This window comes from Gopherus flavomarginatus, chromosome 9 (genome assembly GCF_025201925.1).
Source record: "Gopherus flavomarginatus isolate rGopFla2 chromosome 9, rGopFla2.mat.asm, whole genome shotgun sequence".
NCBI lineage: Eukaryota > Metazoa > Chordata > Testudines > Testudinidae > Gopherus > Gopherus flavomarginatus.
Genome location: NC_066625.1, coordinates 20,883,533 through 20,899,851, shown reverse-complemented (window position 1 = coordinate 20,899,851; position 16,319 = coordinate 20,883,533). Strand labels below are relative to the sequence as shown.

Below are 16,319 nucleotides of genomic sequence, written 5' to 3'. Positions count from 1 at the left end.
TTCAGATGCATTGGCAAAGAAATAAAGCCACAGAAAATGGGATTTTTTTGTGTTTTATAATTTTAAATCTGGACTATGTTTCCCAGGATAAATATAATATGTGATTATCCATTTGCCCTTCATGAATGCTCCCAATCATTCATAAATTATCAGGTGTTACCTAACTTTAAAATAATAATTAATTAGTTCATTTCATGATATTAGAATTATATATAAAATTTAAATGGCAATAAACCTGAATGGCTGATGTATTTGCAGCACTTAGCTTATGCTGAACCACTTCAGATAAATTTCCTCATTATTCTCTGCAAACATATCCCTCAAGGGCAACTGAACTGTGATACTGACATTTCAGAAGGTCTGTAACGAACAGTAAGTACTAATGTTCAAGAACTTTGCTCGCGATATTTCTGAGCATGGATTACGTAAGTACATTATGCCAAAAGTGTTGCAAATGCCACACGGTGCCAAAAGAAAAGTCACAAATAGACACCCAATGTAAATATTGCCCTTTCTTTAATCTACAGAGATTAATTACAGGCTCTGGGACCTGATCTGGTGACAATTCTTGGGAGGTGCCTATTGCATCCTATTTCCAATGAAAGAGTAAAATACGCATCTTGCAGATCTGATGCCATGAAATATATTTTGTCCCCAAATCTGCAGAAAGTCCAGTTCTGTGGTGATACATTCTGTGATGAAAAAGTGTGGGGTGGGGAGAGTTGTGCCTGCTCAGGAGGAGGAAGCATTGTTTTATTCTCCTGGCCTAAAAGGAGATATGACCTGAGGTTTTCACTGCCTACCAGCAAGGTAGCATTCAGTGCAGACCCTGTACGCATATCTCACTCCATTTTCCTTGGAGTTCAGGCTCCTCTGATCCACACAGAATCATGCCCATAACAACAGCGGGAATGGGGGAATTCAGACTCCCCCTTCTGTTGATGCATAGAACTGTCACTGGCTATGGATTTGTGAGTGCAGATCCACTAATCCATTCTACTTCAGAGAGAAGCGTGCAGCCTCCGTTGGGTCAACTGAACACATACATAGGGCTAGGATGACCAGATGTCCCATTTTAAAAGGGACAGTCACGTTTTCTGGGACTTTTTCTTACGTAGGCGCCTATTACCCTCCACCTCCATCCCGTTTTTTCACAGTTGCTATCTGTTCACCCTACATAGGGCTGCTGTTCTACGGCATCTTTCACCCAGCCCTTGTGGAGCTCTTTGTGGATTTCATTTAAGTAAAAGTTAATGCTTAGCTTAACTGGGTTCTTGGCAACCATCTTACTGAGTTTCTCATCAAAAAGAATTCAAACTGATCATTTTGAGACACAGATGATTTGCTTTGAATGCATGTTCCAGGACTTCAGAGTTGGTGGCTGGCCACTGGAGTTAGCTGTCTTGCTCCTTGTTACCAGACTCATGGAGTCCACAGATCTCTGTCATGAACACAGTAAATAGAGAGATTTTTCTAAGTACAGATTTCAACTTGTCATGGTTCTCAGGATGAGGCTTATTGGGTCCTGGCCTCTAGACACTGTAGTTCTAATGAAGCATGTATTTGCTAAAGAGTCTGGGTCAGTGAAGAAACTGAAATCACTGTCAATGTGTACAGCCTCTTGGGAGGAAATGTCCCTCAGCAGGAATTACCACATCAATTCCCAAGGCTGACACTGCTGCAAAATAAAACCAAAGTTTTTACATATAAAAATTGTGTAGTTTGTGATTTCCAAAATATGTATTAGTGAGGAAGTTATTTTAAAGGTTATGCAGTTCAACAGAATGGTTTTACTGAGCTCAGAATTAAACCGCATTAGTAGATATCTTACACTACCTCAGACTACACTGCATTTTTATATATACTATAAATACCCGTGGACTCTTGAATCTTTCAATTCCATTTATGAATTTCTCTTTATCTTATGCACATACATTTAAACAGATATTTAACTATTTGATTGCATGTACTAGAGTCTTGGAAAGCCTTAGTTAATTTAAATTTTAAAGAATCACTAAAGGAATTACATAATATTTCAAAGCTTGAGTGTAGGGCATTTGTCAACAGTGGAATGACATATCTCCATCCACTAGGACCCCTCATGACACACTAGTTACCTTAAAAGGCTCAATCTTTATCCAACTGTATCTGTACTGAGCCTTGGAAAGTACCTCTTCTTTAAACTCTCGCAGGCTTTAGTGGGTTCTACATCCCCAAGAATGTGAGATCAGGTTTTGAAGAATACCAGATCTTACTGTAACGCACAGTACAATACATGTACAAAGCAAGTCTCAAGAAAAAACATTGTTTTGAAGTATGTAGTGTTGTTGTAGCTGTGTTGGTCCCAGGATATTAGAAAGACAAGGTGAGTGAGGTAATCTTTTATTGGACCAACTTCTGTTGATGCGAGACAGAAGCTTTCGAGCTACACAGAGCTCTTCTTCAGGTCTGGGAAACTAAATACAATGCATAAGAAAGTAACACATATTTCAAGGGAGCATTCAAGGTGAAGTGGTCCATTAACACCTCTCCAGTTATAGGGAGGAAAATGGGGGGCGGGGAAGAGCAGCTGGGGGGTGGAGGTTGTTAGTGGTTACAGAATTTTGTAATAAGCCATAAATTCAGTGTCTTTATTCAGTCCATGATTTTTAGTGTCTAGCAAAGTAGTTTGTAAGGTAAAAATAGATATTGAGGGTCATGGATCCCAGAGCTACCACAGGCCACTTGAACTTGTCCATGGACAATTTGCTGGACATCATGCTCTAATCAACTGACCAAATGACTTCTTATTAAACTATTTATTTGTTTTATTAGCTTACAAAATGATTCACTGGTGGTAGTTCATGAAGATGACTCCCCAGTACCTTATTTTCTGTAAGAAATGGTTACTTGCTTTAACTGTGGTTCTTTGAGAGTGATGCAGACGTATTCCACTTAGATGCGTGCGCACCTACTGCAAGAAGCCTTTTGCCTAGCAGTATGCATAGACTAGTGGCACTTGTGCCTTGTGGCTGTGGTCCCTTCCCAGCTATACGAGGTGATGCTGCCACGACCTCCCTCAGTCCCTTTGCACTGAAGGCCCATGAGAGGAGACTCTGATGCAGAGGGGATAGAGGGTGGGTTATGGAATGCACGTCTGGATCACATCTTGAAGAACCACAGTAACAGTAAATAACCATTTCTTCTTCTTTGATTAGATGCAGACATGTATTCCATTTAGGTGATTCAGAAGCGGGGACCCCAATCTGGAGGTGGGGTTCAAAGTTTACTGAAATAGGGATTGCAGGACCGCCCTTCCAAGGTCCGCATCTGCGCTGGTCCATAAACATATGTACGGAGGACCATGTGGCTGCCCTGCAAATGTCTAGTATGGAAATGTCACTCAATGCTATTGACATAGTTTGTGCCCTCATGGAGAGAGTCCATATTCGCTGAGGAGGTGCAGCCAAAGCTATCTCATATGCAGTCTTTATATGTGATGTTATCTGTCTAGAGATGGTCTGTGCAGAGACCTCTTTCCCCTTCATGTGGTCTGCATATGACACGAACAGGCAAGGTGAAGCACAAAACGGTTAGTCCTGTCTAGATTAAAGGCTAGACATTACCTGATATCCAGAGTGTGGAGGCACTGTTCTACAGAAGAGAATGTGTTAGAGGGAAAAACAGGTAAATACACACCATCTGATTCAGATGAAACTGAGAAAACACCTTGGATAAAAACTTGGGCATGGTCGCAGCGTTACCCTGTCCTCGGAGAATTGAATGTTAAGGCAGCTCAGCCACCAAGGCCTGCAACTCACACACACTTCTTGCAGATGTCATGGCTATCAGGAATGCAGTTTTCTGAGACGGGGAGAGGGCAACAGACAGGATGCCAGGGGCTTGACTGGAGGGCCCATTAGAACCACCAGCACTATGTTTAGGTCCGACAGGATGTAAGTGGCGAGGATGTAAATGGAGAAGCCCTTTCAGAAACTTTGTCACCATGGCATTGGGAAAAAAAACTGATTTTGCCTGAATATGGGGATGAAAAGCTGACATTGCTGCTGAATGCATTCAGCGAACTGAGCGCAAGGTCCAATTTCTGAAAATGTAGCAGCTACTCCAAGAGGTCCTGGATGTCATTTGGGTCCTATGGGCCAAGGACCACACCAAGAACCTCTTCTACTTTGGTGACTAGGCCATCCTAGTGGAGGACTTCGTACTGTAGAGTAGGACCTGCTGAACAGTCGCCGAGCACTGCTCCTCTGCTTCATTCAGCCATGTAGCAGCCATACCGTAGGGTGCAGGGAGCTGACTGCAGAATGGAGGATGTGGCCATGCTCCTAAGTGAGCAGGTCAGGATGGAGAGGAAGCAGTACAGAAGGCTCAACCAACAGAGCAAGGAGCTCTGAGAACCAGCACTGTCTTGGCCATGTTGGAGCAATGAGGATGAGCTTGGCCTGATCTGCCTTGAACTTGGGGATGATCTGAAGAATGATCGGAATAGGAAGAAAGGCATACAGAAGAGTCAACTGTAAGCTGCAGAGGAAAGTGTCTGAGAGGGAGCCAAGACTGAGGCTCCTCCATGAGCAGAATAGGTACACATTGTTTCCCCTTGTCGCAAACTGGTTGATCGCGGGGATGCCCCACGTCGGAAAACACTCGCTTTCAGGGACCACTCATGGCTCAGGGAGAAAACCCTGCTGAGATTGTCCGTTAGATGAATTTGCACTCCCAGCAAGTGGACTGCTACCAGAGTGATGTCTTTTTTGATGCAGAATTGTGTCAGGTTGATCGCCTCTAGGCAGAGTAACCTGGAATGTGCTCCCTCTTGTTTGTTCACATAGTTCAATACTCCAGAATGAGAGGTGGCAGCACTTTCCAAGCCCAAGGGCAATCTTCGGCCCAAGGAGGGCCTCGGTACCAGATCAGGCCATATGGCCTGTCCAAGCAGGTGCTGCTTGAGGCAAAAGTCCCATGCCACCTGAGTCCACTTCCAGAACAATCTACAGATTGAACAACACACTTTAAGGTGGGTCTTGCTGAGATAAAGCAAGCACCGCACTGGGGGTCTTCCCTCCACATGAAGGATAATGTTTAAACCTCTGTGAGGGCATCACTGGAGACACTATGGATAGCTCAGTGGTTTGAGCATTGGCCTGTTAAGCCCAGGGTTGTGAGTTCAATTCTTGAGGGGGCCAATTAGGGATCGGGGCAAAAATCAGTACTTGGTCCTGGGATCAGGGGCAAAAATCAGTACTTGGTCCTGCTAGTGAAGGCAGGGGGCTGGACTTGATGAACTTTCAAGGTCCCTTCTAATTCTAGGAGATTGGTATATGTCCAATTATTATAACTAACACTATCTACTGAACACTAACTAACTATATACAATAAACTAGGCTAAGACTAAATGCAAGACTGTGAAACTACAACCACACTGAGCTCCAACTCCAGCCACAAAAGTGAGAAGGAACTGAGGGGACAGTTGGAGTGGTGCCTCCTGCCAGGGGTGGAGCTACAGCCATAAGAGCCTCCCCGCCCCCTTTTATGGGTACTGCTAGGCAAAAAAGTCTCAGGTTCCCGCACACAGGGCATGCACACACTTAAGTGGAATATATATCTGCATCTACTCAAAAAATAGAGACTTGCAGATGGTTCGTTTCTCCTGAATACAGGTTCTATGAAACACTCTCTGAAACTAGCTGCTAGCATGCAGTCCTTAGCTACATATACTGGTATCCTACTGTGCAGATCTAGAGCTGCCAATCTTCTTAAAATGCTCTTCATAAAGAGATAAATAGCAAGCAATTATAGATCAGCTAGATTAACATCAGTCGTAGGAAAATATTATAAACAATTTGTGGGGATTTAGTGAGGGAACTCTTTAAAAAGCACAATTTCATTACAGAGAGTTGACTTGGATATAGGAAAGGGAGGTCTTGTGGGGTTCTTTGAAGATACTACAGCAGTGGTAAACAATGGAAGTGCTGTGAATATCACATTCTTAGTTTTTAAAATAACATCATAGTATTCCATAGCAAGTATTATTGGCTAAAAAGAGGCAAATGACATGTTTAGGGAGAAAACTGACTCAGAAACAAGAAATTTCCCCAAACAGCAATTTATCTAGATGGAATAAAAATATCTGTGGGTTATACATATGTCACAAACTTTTTGGAGCTCTCCAAATGATAAACTGAAGAATGGTGTAGTAAATTGAATTTATCATGCACTTTTACCACCTTATTTGCATTTTTCCCACTAGTCAATCACCACAGAGACTGCTTCTAATATTCCAAGTCTCTGAGCAGCTTTAAACAACTGTCATTTAAGAAAAATAAATAGCCAGGAAAAACTGACTTCTGATTTTTATAACTACATTTTTTATTTCAATTTGTCGGTTAGGTCAGCTGAATGCTCTCTGATCTTTTGGATACTGCATGCAGTGTGAGCATGTAAGTTAATTTGTAAAGGGTTTGTGATTATCCTATAGATCTGTCTCACATGGAAAAGTCAGAGATTGAAAAACACAATGATGACACAAGTGAGACTGGGTTCAGGTTATTACAAAAGGGAACAGACTTGCTAGACTAAGTGATTTTTTTCCTGACCAGCAATTCTTTGGCTTGAACAGGTATTGAAAGGTATTAAAAGGAGCCCATAATACCAGTTTTCAAAGTGTGCCAATTTCTGCTACTTCTTTTTTCCTTCTAAATTGATTAGGGCCAAGGTTATTATTTTTGATCCATGCAAAAGGTGACCTGCAAAAATAGAATAAAATTGAATTTGTCATTTTTTGTTTCTCTATGATGTATAAAGAAGGCCTAAAAACCCCCACTTCAAAAAAGGGGTTTGTTTGTTTTTCTGTTTAAGAAAAAAAGAAAAACCTAAGAAATATCAGAAATATCCCTGATTGTAGTAGAAGACTCATGTGGGCCTCAAATGTGCACTGCAAGATTTCTTCAATCCTTAGTTCATGAAGGAGGGGAGTTAAATCTTTAACATAGGTATACTTTAGTCCAAAAAATTTATTATACATTGGAATTAGATAGATATTAAACAAACAAACACAAAAAGATCTTTAAATTGGCTGACTAAAATTCCCTTCCTCTCTCATATGCTCAGCGTTCAGTTTCCTATCTTTGGTGATGCTACAGGCTCACTAATTCTCTGCTCGGCCATTGAGTTCCAGTGATATGGAACTCAATATGTTTGATACTGTTGAAAAAAAGTTAAAACCAAAGATATGAAAGTTAAATATGATTTTAGCAGCATTAGCTGAACGGGGGGTCTGATCCTGAATTTAGTATGAACTGGTTTTAACAAAGACAAAGAGTATGAACTTGGCTACAAAAACACAAGGACTAATCTGACTAGAATGTTCTTAGATTAAAATAAGTCCATTTGCTCCTCTCCCTCCCTCCCCCTCCAAGAGTCTTTTTTGAAAGACTCATATTGGTTCTGAATAATGTAAAGCATTATGGGAAAGTAGAAAGAACAAAAGGTCTAGTTCAGGGAGGACTGAGGGAGATGACTTCTAAAAGAAATGGGGGGAGGGGGGAAAGATTCCTAGAATTAGGAAATACAGAGAAAAACAGAATGTGAGTGAGAGCACAGGACTGAAACTAAATAGCTGTCCATCCAGCAACTGGACTATGTAGTATGTAGCTACAAAAAAAATTTCGGAATGAAAGCCAAGGTAAGAGGTTAAAGGTTCTTCTTACACCTTATTCAAAAAAAGCTAAGGTCTGACAACTCAGTACTTTAATGAGAGGCAAAATTACTCCTCAGGACAGAGAAAGAAATTTCTGTACCTTACGGGAATTATTTAGGAAGTCAGAAGATGTCTAATAGTTCCCGAAGAGTTTGGGGTCAAATCCAGAGGGAGAAAGCTGTATTTCTATGTTAAAGGAAAGGAAAAAACACTCCTTAAAATTTAACTATCTTCCAGGAAGTCTCCTTCATTCACATAAACTTGTGCGTTTTCCAGTTCTTACTAGTCACATTTATAAGATTTTACTACTAGAACACTTTTTTTTGGCAATAAACAGAAAAAAAGATAGTTGAACAGTCACAGGCAATTGCAATCTATATTAAAGACTATTTGTGTAACAAGCTAACAAGGAGATATTGGGCTTAACTATTAATCAAAAAGCTTGGATTTACAAAAGTAAGGCAAACTGAACAATATTCGATTGGGTGAGCTTTTCAGTAACAAACTCCATATCAATGTTTAACCTCATTTTTCAATCATAGCATTGTCTTCTAGTTAGCAGCTCCACAAAAACCAAGGCTGACTTTTAATTATGAAGCTGGATGAATTAGTTTTTTAAAAAAAACATTACCAAAGAAGTATTAGCAAATGGGTTTACATGCTATACATGGTGAAAGAGCTGAGACAATTAGCTTTAAACTTCAATGAAAAAAATATTTTTAATGTAAAAAGAATAACTAAAAAGTGTTCTGACAAATTGATCAGACTGTGATTACAGTCAAAAGTCCTATCTGTATTCTGACAGCTCATAGAGTTGACTTTATGGTTCTTGCAGCACGTTTTTTTCTGGGTGATCTAATAGCAATAACTGGAATTTTATAAGAATGAGTTCCTTGCTGGATGAAAAAGTTTCCTAATGGAGGTTAACTAGCAAGAAGGGAGAAGAACTATTTACAAGAAGTAGGGAGAAGTTGAGAAAAAATGCAGCTCATATTGCATATGTATACTGACACCTGTACTCTACTATCAACAAGGTAGTTGAGGTTCAATTTCCACCAGTGCATAAAATACAGCCAGGGCTGCTGTTGTAAACTGGCATAGTGTCAGTGACTTCAAACAATGTGAAATCATTAAATAGAAAGATGCAAGTAAGTAATTAACACACACAGTTTGCTCCTTTTTTGTTATAAGCAGGAGCCTGTTTTTGAACTCCACTCAGTGACATTCATCGGATCTCCACTTGTGTTATCTGAAAATAATGCAGTTTGTAAACTCTTGTAGTTCATGTTCTCCCTTCCACAATTTGATCGCAGTACAAGACAAACTGAGAGCATAAATTAAAGCTGCCCCTGGGAGACACTGACTTGCATGACAAACAGCTGCCCTGAAATTTACTCAATAAAAGTTTTAAAACTGCTTTGACAGTTCATAGTTTTATGATATTTTCTTAAATGCAGCAGATGAACAGAATTTTGGTTTTAAAATAAGATATTTAAATGGTCTTTCACTAATTCTTCTTAATCAAATACACTGTACAGCAAGTCAATCTTTACTAACTGTCATTTGTAATCAGAGTCACAAAACAATCACACAATAATGTGCAGCTAATGCATTATAATTGTTGCATCACTATGTGATGGCACTGTGTTATTTCAAGTCATCAAGTTGATGCAAAGTCAAAATGTAACACTTTTTATACCATGAAAGGAATACAGTTACAATACAGTGTTAGAGAGTCACCCAACATTTACCACTCTTAGCATTTTCCAAACTTATTTTTCAGCAACATTTTTGTATGTTATTTTTGAAGTATGCTTAGCTCTCAGTTTTTTCTTGACTTTTTTCTCCTTAAGTACTTATTTCTAAGGACACTGTGACTCATGTTTTGAAAGTAAAAATAGGGTTTATTGGTAGAGTATTTAAAAACTTGTCCCTACTGAATTCTGTAAATTGGCCTTACTTCAAATTCCTCCATAGCGGTGATCTTACCAACTCTCAGAGGAAGAGCAGGAGCGGCTGGAAGAGGCTAGTGAAATACACCCACAGCCACACACACATCAAATACAGGAAAAAGGGAGCAACACTTGCACACATGTACATCTTGGAAAGCTTTTCATTCCTCTGTTGAACCCAGCAAGGTCTTATCAATTTGCCAGTCAAACTTTATACATTAAACAAAAATTATGGACTTCCAATGACACAAACATAACAAAAACTCACCCCAAATATGCTCAGTGATTCAAAACTACTTCTAATTTTCGTAGGAATTCACCTGTTAAGTGCTGTGACAGATGTGAGATCTTAGAAGCATGAAAAGTTCAAAAGACTATTACACTGAGATGTACCAGATGCTGTGGGCACAGGGATTACTTAGGCCCAGTCTACACTGAGGGGGCAGAGGGAGGGGTAGGAGATCGATCTAAATTATGTGAATAATGTAGCTGAACTCAACATACTTAGATCGACTTGCCATGGGGTCTTCACCGCAGTGAGTCGACTGCTGCCGCTCGCCCGTTGACTCCGCCTGTGCCTCTCGCGGAGGTGGTGTACAGGAGTCGATGGGAGAACGCTCAGTCTAGACGTGATAAATCGACCCCCGCAGGATCAATCGCTGCCCGTCGATCCAGTGGGTAGTGTAGACATACCCTTACAAACTTTTATCTATATTTGTTATATATACACCTTTGTGAGCTAGGAATTTTATTCTAGCTTGATGGGGGCGGGTTACAAAGTTTCCCCCAGGAAACCCCAGTGGGGGTAATTACTGCAAATTCCAGAGCAGGATACAACTTCAGAGAAGTATCAGCCCCTGGAGGGAACTGTTTTTGCATATACTGGCTCGTATTGGGTCCATGAGGCCCAGCAGACAAAGAACAGGCTTTTGCTACAAAGGCACAGGCTGAACTAAGTCAGAAATCCTAATTTTGATCCTTGAATTGACATGACACTGTAACCAAGAGGGCAAACAGTGCTGGAAGGATTGGAAGGCACCACTCAGTCTAGTTCCTCTTTGCCTTCTATCACTCTGATCTTTCCCAACATTCTTATCCTTTTTTCTCTCTTCCTCTCTTAATCATTCTCCCAAGATTACATTCTTCCCCTCTCCTAATCAAATCTATCCCTCAATCAAATCAATCCTCCAGAGTCAATTTCGCCCCTAACTCTACATCTAAATCAATTCATTTCTGCTTTGCTACTTAGTCGTCAGTCTTGCCCTCCATTAAATCGATTCACACATACTCATTTAGTTCATGAAGCTGTTTGCACTAAGCTCACATTTGGCAGGTGTTCTTCACAACCACATGGACTAAAAACTAATTATAAATTAAAGCTAAAATTCTGCAGTCTGATGGACTTCATCTGTCACTAGAAAGGCCAGTGTGCTACATTCTGCTCAGCCATGTAGCTCTAGCGATAAAACTCCCACTGAGTCTGAGAGAAAATTTTGGTTCATTGTCCCACGCCTCCAAAACATCTATTAGCACCAAGGAAATGGTCAGTTTCAGGTATTTTTGGTATGCAATTTAATATAGACTACGAATCCCTGCTCACTGGTAAGGAGTTATTTTAATAATCTTTTTGCAGCCAGTGGAACTACTCATGTGAGTAACTGCCCACTAATGTAAGGAACTCACAATCTCTCTCTTTTCAAACACTTATTCTTTTACTTTTGTGCTCTGTGATTTTATCGGTTTAAATGTAAATCCAAAAATTCTAAGAACACTTTCTGATGCACCGCAAACTCCATACAGTAGTAATGTTTTCTTGGATTAAATAGAATAACTATGATTCATTTGTGTTGCCAGCTAGCGAATAGGAGCGGCTAATGGGAGTTTTGCAAGGGAGTTTAGAGGGGAAGCGTGTGTATGTGTGGGGGTAGATAAATGTAACATTCTTCAAACTAAAAGTCAAAAACATCCCCTGATAAAAATAAAATAGTAACAAAGGAACAAGATTCAACAGTAAAAAGATGATGCAGGCAGAAGTCCAGCAACAGAGTGAGGGCTATTCAGTTTATTGCACACAATGTACCATGCATGATTACCTGCCCTTTGGGCAGGTGGTGTATATGTGTATTCGGTAAAAGGACCTCCTTGCCCTCAGAGACTGTGAATGGGCTTTGGAGACCAGAGTGGATGAACTGGAGGAGGTAAGGGAGACAGAGAGGTACACAGTTGAGATCTTCTGGGACAAATTAGCAAGCTGCATGGAAACTTTTTCAAGACATCATAACAGAGGCTCAACTTACATGTATACCCCAAACTAAAAAACATAATAAGAGAACCAAAAGAAGTCCCACTGTGGCTAAACAACAAAGTAAAAGAAGCAGTGAAAGGCAAAAAGGCAGCCTTTAAAAAGTGCAAGTTAAATCCTAGTGAGGAAAATAAAAAGGAGCAAATGAAGTGTAAAAATATAATTAGGAAGGCCAAAAAAGAATTTGAACTACAGCTAGCCAAAGACTCAAAAAGGAATAGCAAAAAATTTTTTAAGTACATCAGAAGCAGGAATCCTGCTAAACCACCAGTGGGACCACTGGACGATCAAGATGCTAAAGGAGCACTCAAGGACGATAAGGCCACTGCGGAGAAGCTAAATGAATTATTTGCATCGGTCTTCACGGCTGAGGATGCAAGGGAGATTCCCAAACCTGAACCATTCTTTTTATGTGACAAATCTGAAGAACTGTCCCAGATTGAGGTGTCATTAGAGGAGGTTTTGGAACAAATTGATAAACTAAACAGTAATAAGTCACCAGGACCAGATGGTATTCACCCAAGAGTTCTGAAGGAACTCAAATGTGAAATTGCAGAACTATTAACTGTAGTCTGTAACCTATCATTTAAATCAGCTTCTGTACCAAAATGACTGGAGGATAGCTAATATGATGCCAATTTTTAAAAAGGGTTCCAGAGGTGATCCCAGCAATTACAGGCCAGTAAGCCTGACTTCAGTACTAGGTAAACTGGTTGAAACTATAGTAAAGAACGAAATTATCAGACACAGATGAACATAATTTGTTGGGGAAGAGCCAACATAGTTTTTGCAAAGGGAAATCATGCCTCACCAATCTACTAGTATTCTTTGAGGGGGTCAACAAGTATGGACAAGGAGGATCCAATGGATATAGTGTACTTAGATTTTCAGAAAGCCTTGACAAGGTCTCTCACCAAAGGCTCTTAAGCAAAGTAAGCTGCCATGGGATAAGAGGGAAGGTACTCTCATGGATCAGCAACTGGTTAAAAGATAGGAAACAAAGGGTAGGAATAAATGGTCAGTTTTCAGAATGGAGAGAGGTAAATAGTGGTGTCCCCCCAGAGGTCTATCCTGGGACCAGTCCTATTTAACATATTCATAAATAATCTGGAAAAAGAGGTAAAACAGTGAGGTGGCAAAATTTGCAGATGATACGAAACTATTCAAGATAGTTAAGTCCCAGGCAGACTGCAAAGAGCTACAAAAGGATCTCTCAAAACTGGGTGACTGGGCAATAAAATGGCAGATGAAATTCAATGTTGATAAATGCAAAGTAATGCACACTGGAGAACATAATCCCAACTATACATATAAAATGATGAGGTCTAAATTAGCTGTTACCACTCAAGAAAGAGATCTTGGAGTCACTGTGGATAGTTCTCTGAAAACATCCAGTCAATGTGCAGTGAAGGTCACAAAAGCTAACAGAATGCTAGGAATCACTAGGAAAGGGAGAGATAAGACAGAAAATATCATATTGCCTATATATAAATCCATGGTACACTCATATCTTGAATACTGCATGCAGATGTGGTCACCCTATCTCAAAAAAAGATATATTGGAACTGGAAAAGATTCAGAGAAGAGCAACAAAAATTATTAGGCGTATGGAAGGAGAGATTAATAAAACTGCGACTTTTCAGCTTGAAAAAGAGATGACTAGGGGGATATGACTGAGGTCTATAAAATCATGACTGGTGTGGAGAAAGTAAATAAAGAAGTGTTATTTACTCCTTCTCATAACACAAGAACTAGGGGTCACCAAATGAAATTGGCAGCAGATTTAAAACAAACAAAAGGCAGTATTTCTTCATACAATGCACAATCAACCTGTGGAAGTCTTTGCCAGAGGATGTTATGAAGCCAAAGACTATAACAAGGTTAAAAAAAAATAGATAAATTGATAGGTCCATCAATGGCAGGATGGGCAGGAATGGTGTTCCTAGCCTTTGTTTGCCAGAAACTGGGAATGAGTGTCAGGGAATGGATCACTTGATGATTACCTGTTCTTATGTTCTTAAAATGTTTAATAGGGCTACTTGAAAGTAAGGACTAAAAAATGGGCTTTGTGTTATTTCAAAATGACAATACTTTCCAGAAACAAAAAAAATTACTCCTGTACTTTTAGGGACAGGATAAGCCTTCCAATTGCTAGCCTCTGTAAAAATCACTAGTGCTTATATCCATTTTGGAAATGATGCCACTGTTACAAAGAAATGCTTCCAGCTTTCACAAAGGGTGCCAACGTTTCTGAAAAGCAAACAATGTTAAACAGATTACTTGACACCTTTTTCCAAAGTCAAATCCTTTCATGAAATCAAAAACTGGGAAGGATACTTTGAAGTGTTGCATACTTAATTGTATTAGCATTTCCAATGTTTCATGTTTTATAACTAGGATGTGAAAATCTGCTCCAGACTCAAATTTGGTAGACATGGCCTTAAGGAATACTGGTTTTGTTATAAATTAAGTACGTGTAACGACAGAATAAATGTAGGATGGCTTTTTGTCAGAAATAGCTGTTGCTTTAGCTAGAACTTAATCCACAATGTACAATCACTTCTAGTATTTTGAAAAACGGAAACATATAAACTGTGAAAAGTAAAATCTGCAGCATGTATATAGATATACATATCTATATACACATAGATATAGACATATACTGTCTATAGATATAGATATAATCTAACACACACACACACACCACTGCAGAAACTCTTACAAGGTTTGGTAAATACACATTAGAAAAATATAAGAGAATGTCCTTTTATTCAGTTTAGGCTACATTCCTCTGACTTTGATCATTTACATGAAAAACTCTGCCTTTTATCTGAATTTCTATTATAAAAATAAACTCATCTCCCCCATTCCATTCAGAGAAACAGAGGATTTTATGCTGTTTTTAAACTATATTCAAATTCTAAATTAACTAACAATTTTCTATCCTAATTTCATTTTCAAATTCAATATTTCAAGTTAATTTTCAAATGTTAAGTTTTTAAGACTTGTGAGAAAGATCCTCCTCTACCTTGGTGGGTCCTGCACTTATTGGCAGATTTGCTCACCTCAGTGATCTTCCCCACAGTCTGGGTCAACTCCTCCTGTGTCTGATCAGGAGTTGGGAGGTTCGGGGGGAACCCGGGCCTGCCCTCTACTCCGGGTTCCAGCCCAGGGCCCTGTGGATTGCAGCTGTCTATAGTGCCTCCTGTAACAGCTGCATGACAGCTACAACTCCCTGGGCTACTTCCCCAAGGCCTCCTCCAAACACCTTCTTTATCCTCACCACAGGATCTTCCTCCTGGTGTCTGATAATGATTGTACTCCTTAGTCCTCCAGCAGCACACCCTCTCACTCTCAGGTCCTTGTGCCTCTTGCTCCCACCTCCTCACACACACTTCCTCTCCTCTGGCTCCCCCATCCCTGACTGGAGTGAGCTCCTTTTAAAACCCAGGTGCCCTGATTAGCCTGCCTTGATTGGCTGCAGGTGTTCTAATCAGCCTGTCTGCCTTAATTGGTTCTAGCAGGTTCCTGATTACTCTAGTGCAGCCCCTGCTCTGGTCACTCAGGGAACAGAAAACTACTCATCCAGTGACCAGTATATTTGCCCTCTACCAGACTCCGGTACCCCACTAGCCTGGGTCTGTCACAGACTTTACTTACAGAAGCTGACAAAGAAATTCACAGTTAAAACAGAAACTCTGTACTCCACCCACCACTGAAATACGGACAGTATGGGACTGAGAGAAATTTGGATATGAGTTGTTTCGAAAATTTCCTCTCAGTGTTTGATAAAACAATAACGGTCATTATTATTATTTAAGACGTTGAGTCACAATATAACTAGAAAACTAGCAACTGTTGTTCAGAGTTTCCAAATCAGATGAGGTGTGCCCAGGACAAGGCTATGGGGTAATGAAAATGGTGTCTCAAATTACTTTTGCATTCTCTGATCCTGGGGCTGGAAGATGCTTTCCCTGGAAAAAATATGAGCAGACTTCTTATGCTTACTACTCAAGACCCTCAGGGATCATTTTCATTGAGGAGTGTCAGAATACAGAGATGCTATGGCCATACCCCTACAATCCATGTGCCAGGAGAGGGGTAGCATAGAAGCAGCTACAGCACCTCTACATCACCAGAAGATTCTCCTTATGCGGAGGGAATGTTCATGGGGCTATTTAGGATGGGATTACAGCTTCTGCAAGCATGGGAGACACATATCCCTTTAGGTCTTTTATGCATTTATGGTCTTAACTTACCATTAATTTTTAATTCTTTCACAGACTAATCAGAAAGTATTGTATTTGTTTTAGGAAAATATGTATATTTGGCGTTACTGTTTTTAATCTACAACTGCAGGAGAACATAT

General features: G+C 40.0%; 1 protein-coding gene across 4 annotated transcripts in view; it reads right to left on the bottom strand.

Moving 5' to 3' along the window:
* Nucleotides 1-16,319, bottom strand: part of SNX29 (sorting nexin 29) — a 443,704-nt gene that overhangs the window by 18,158 nt on the left and 409,227 nt on the right. Inside the window, exon 22 of one of the 4 annotated variants that reach the window (XM_050967716.1) lies at nucleotides 1,623-1,678. The exons of the other annotated variants lie outside the window; for them this stretch is intronic. Within the exon in view, the coding sequence (XP_050823673.1) occupies nucleotides 1,657-1,678 (22 nt within the window). The 3' untranslated portion in view covers nucleotides 1,623-1,656. Of the gene's footprint in view, nucleotides 1-1,622; nucleotides 1,679-16,319 lie in introns of those variants that run through there. 4 annotated transcript variants of the gene reach the window in all.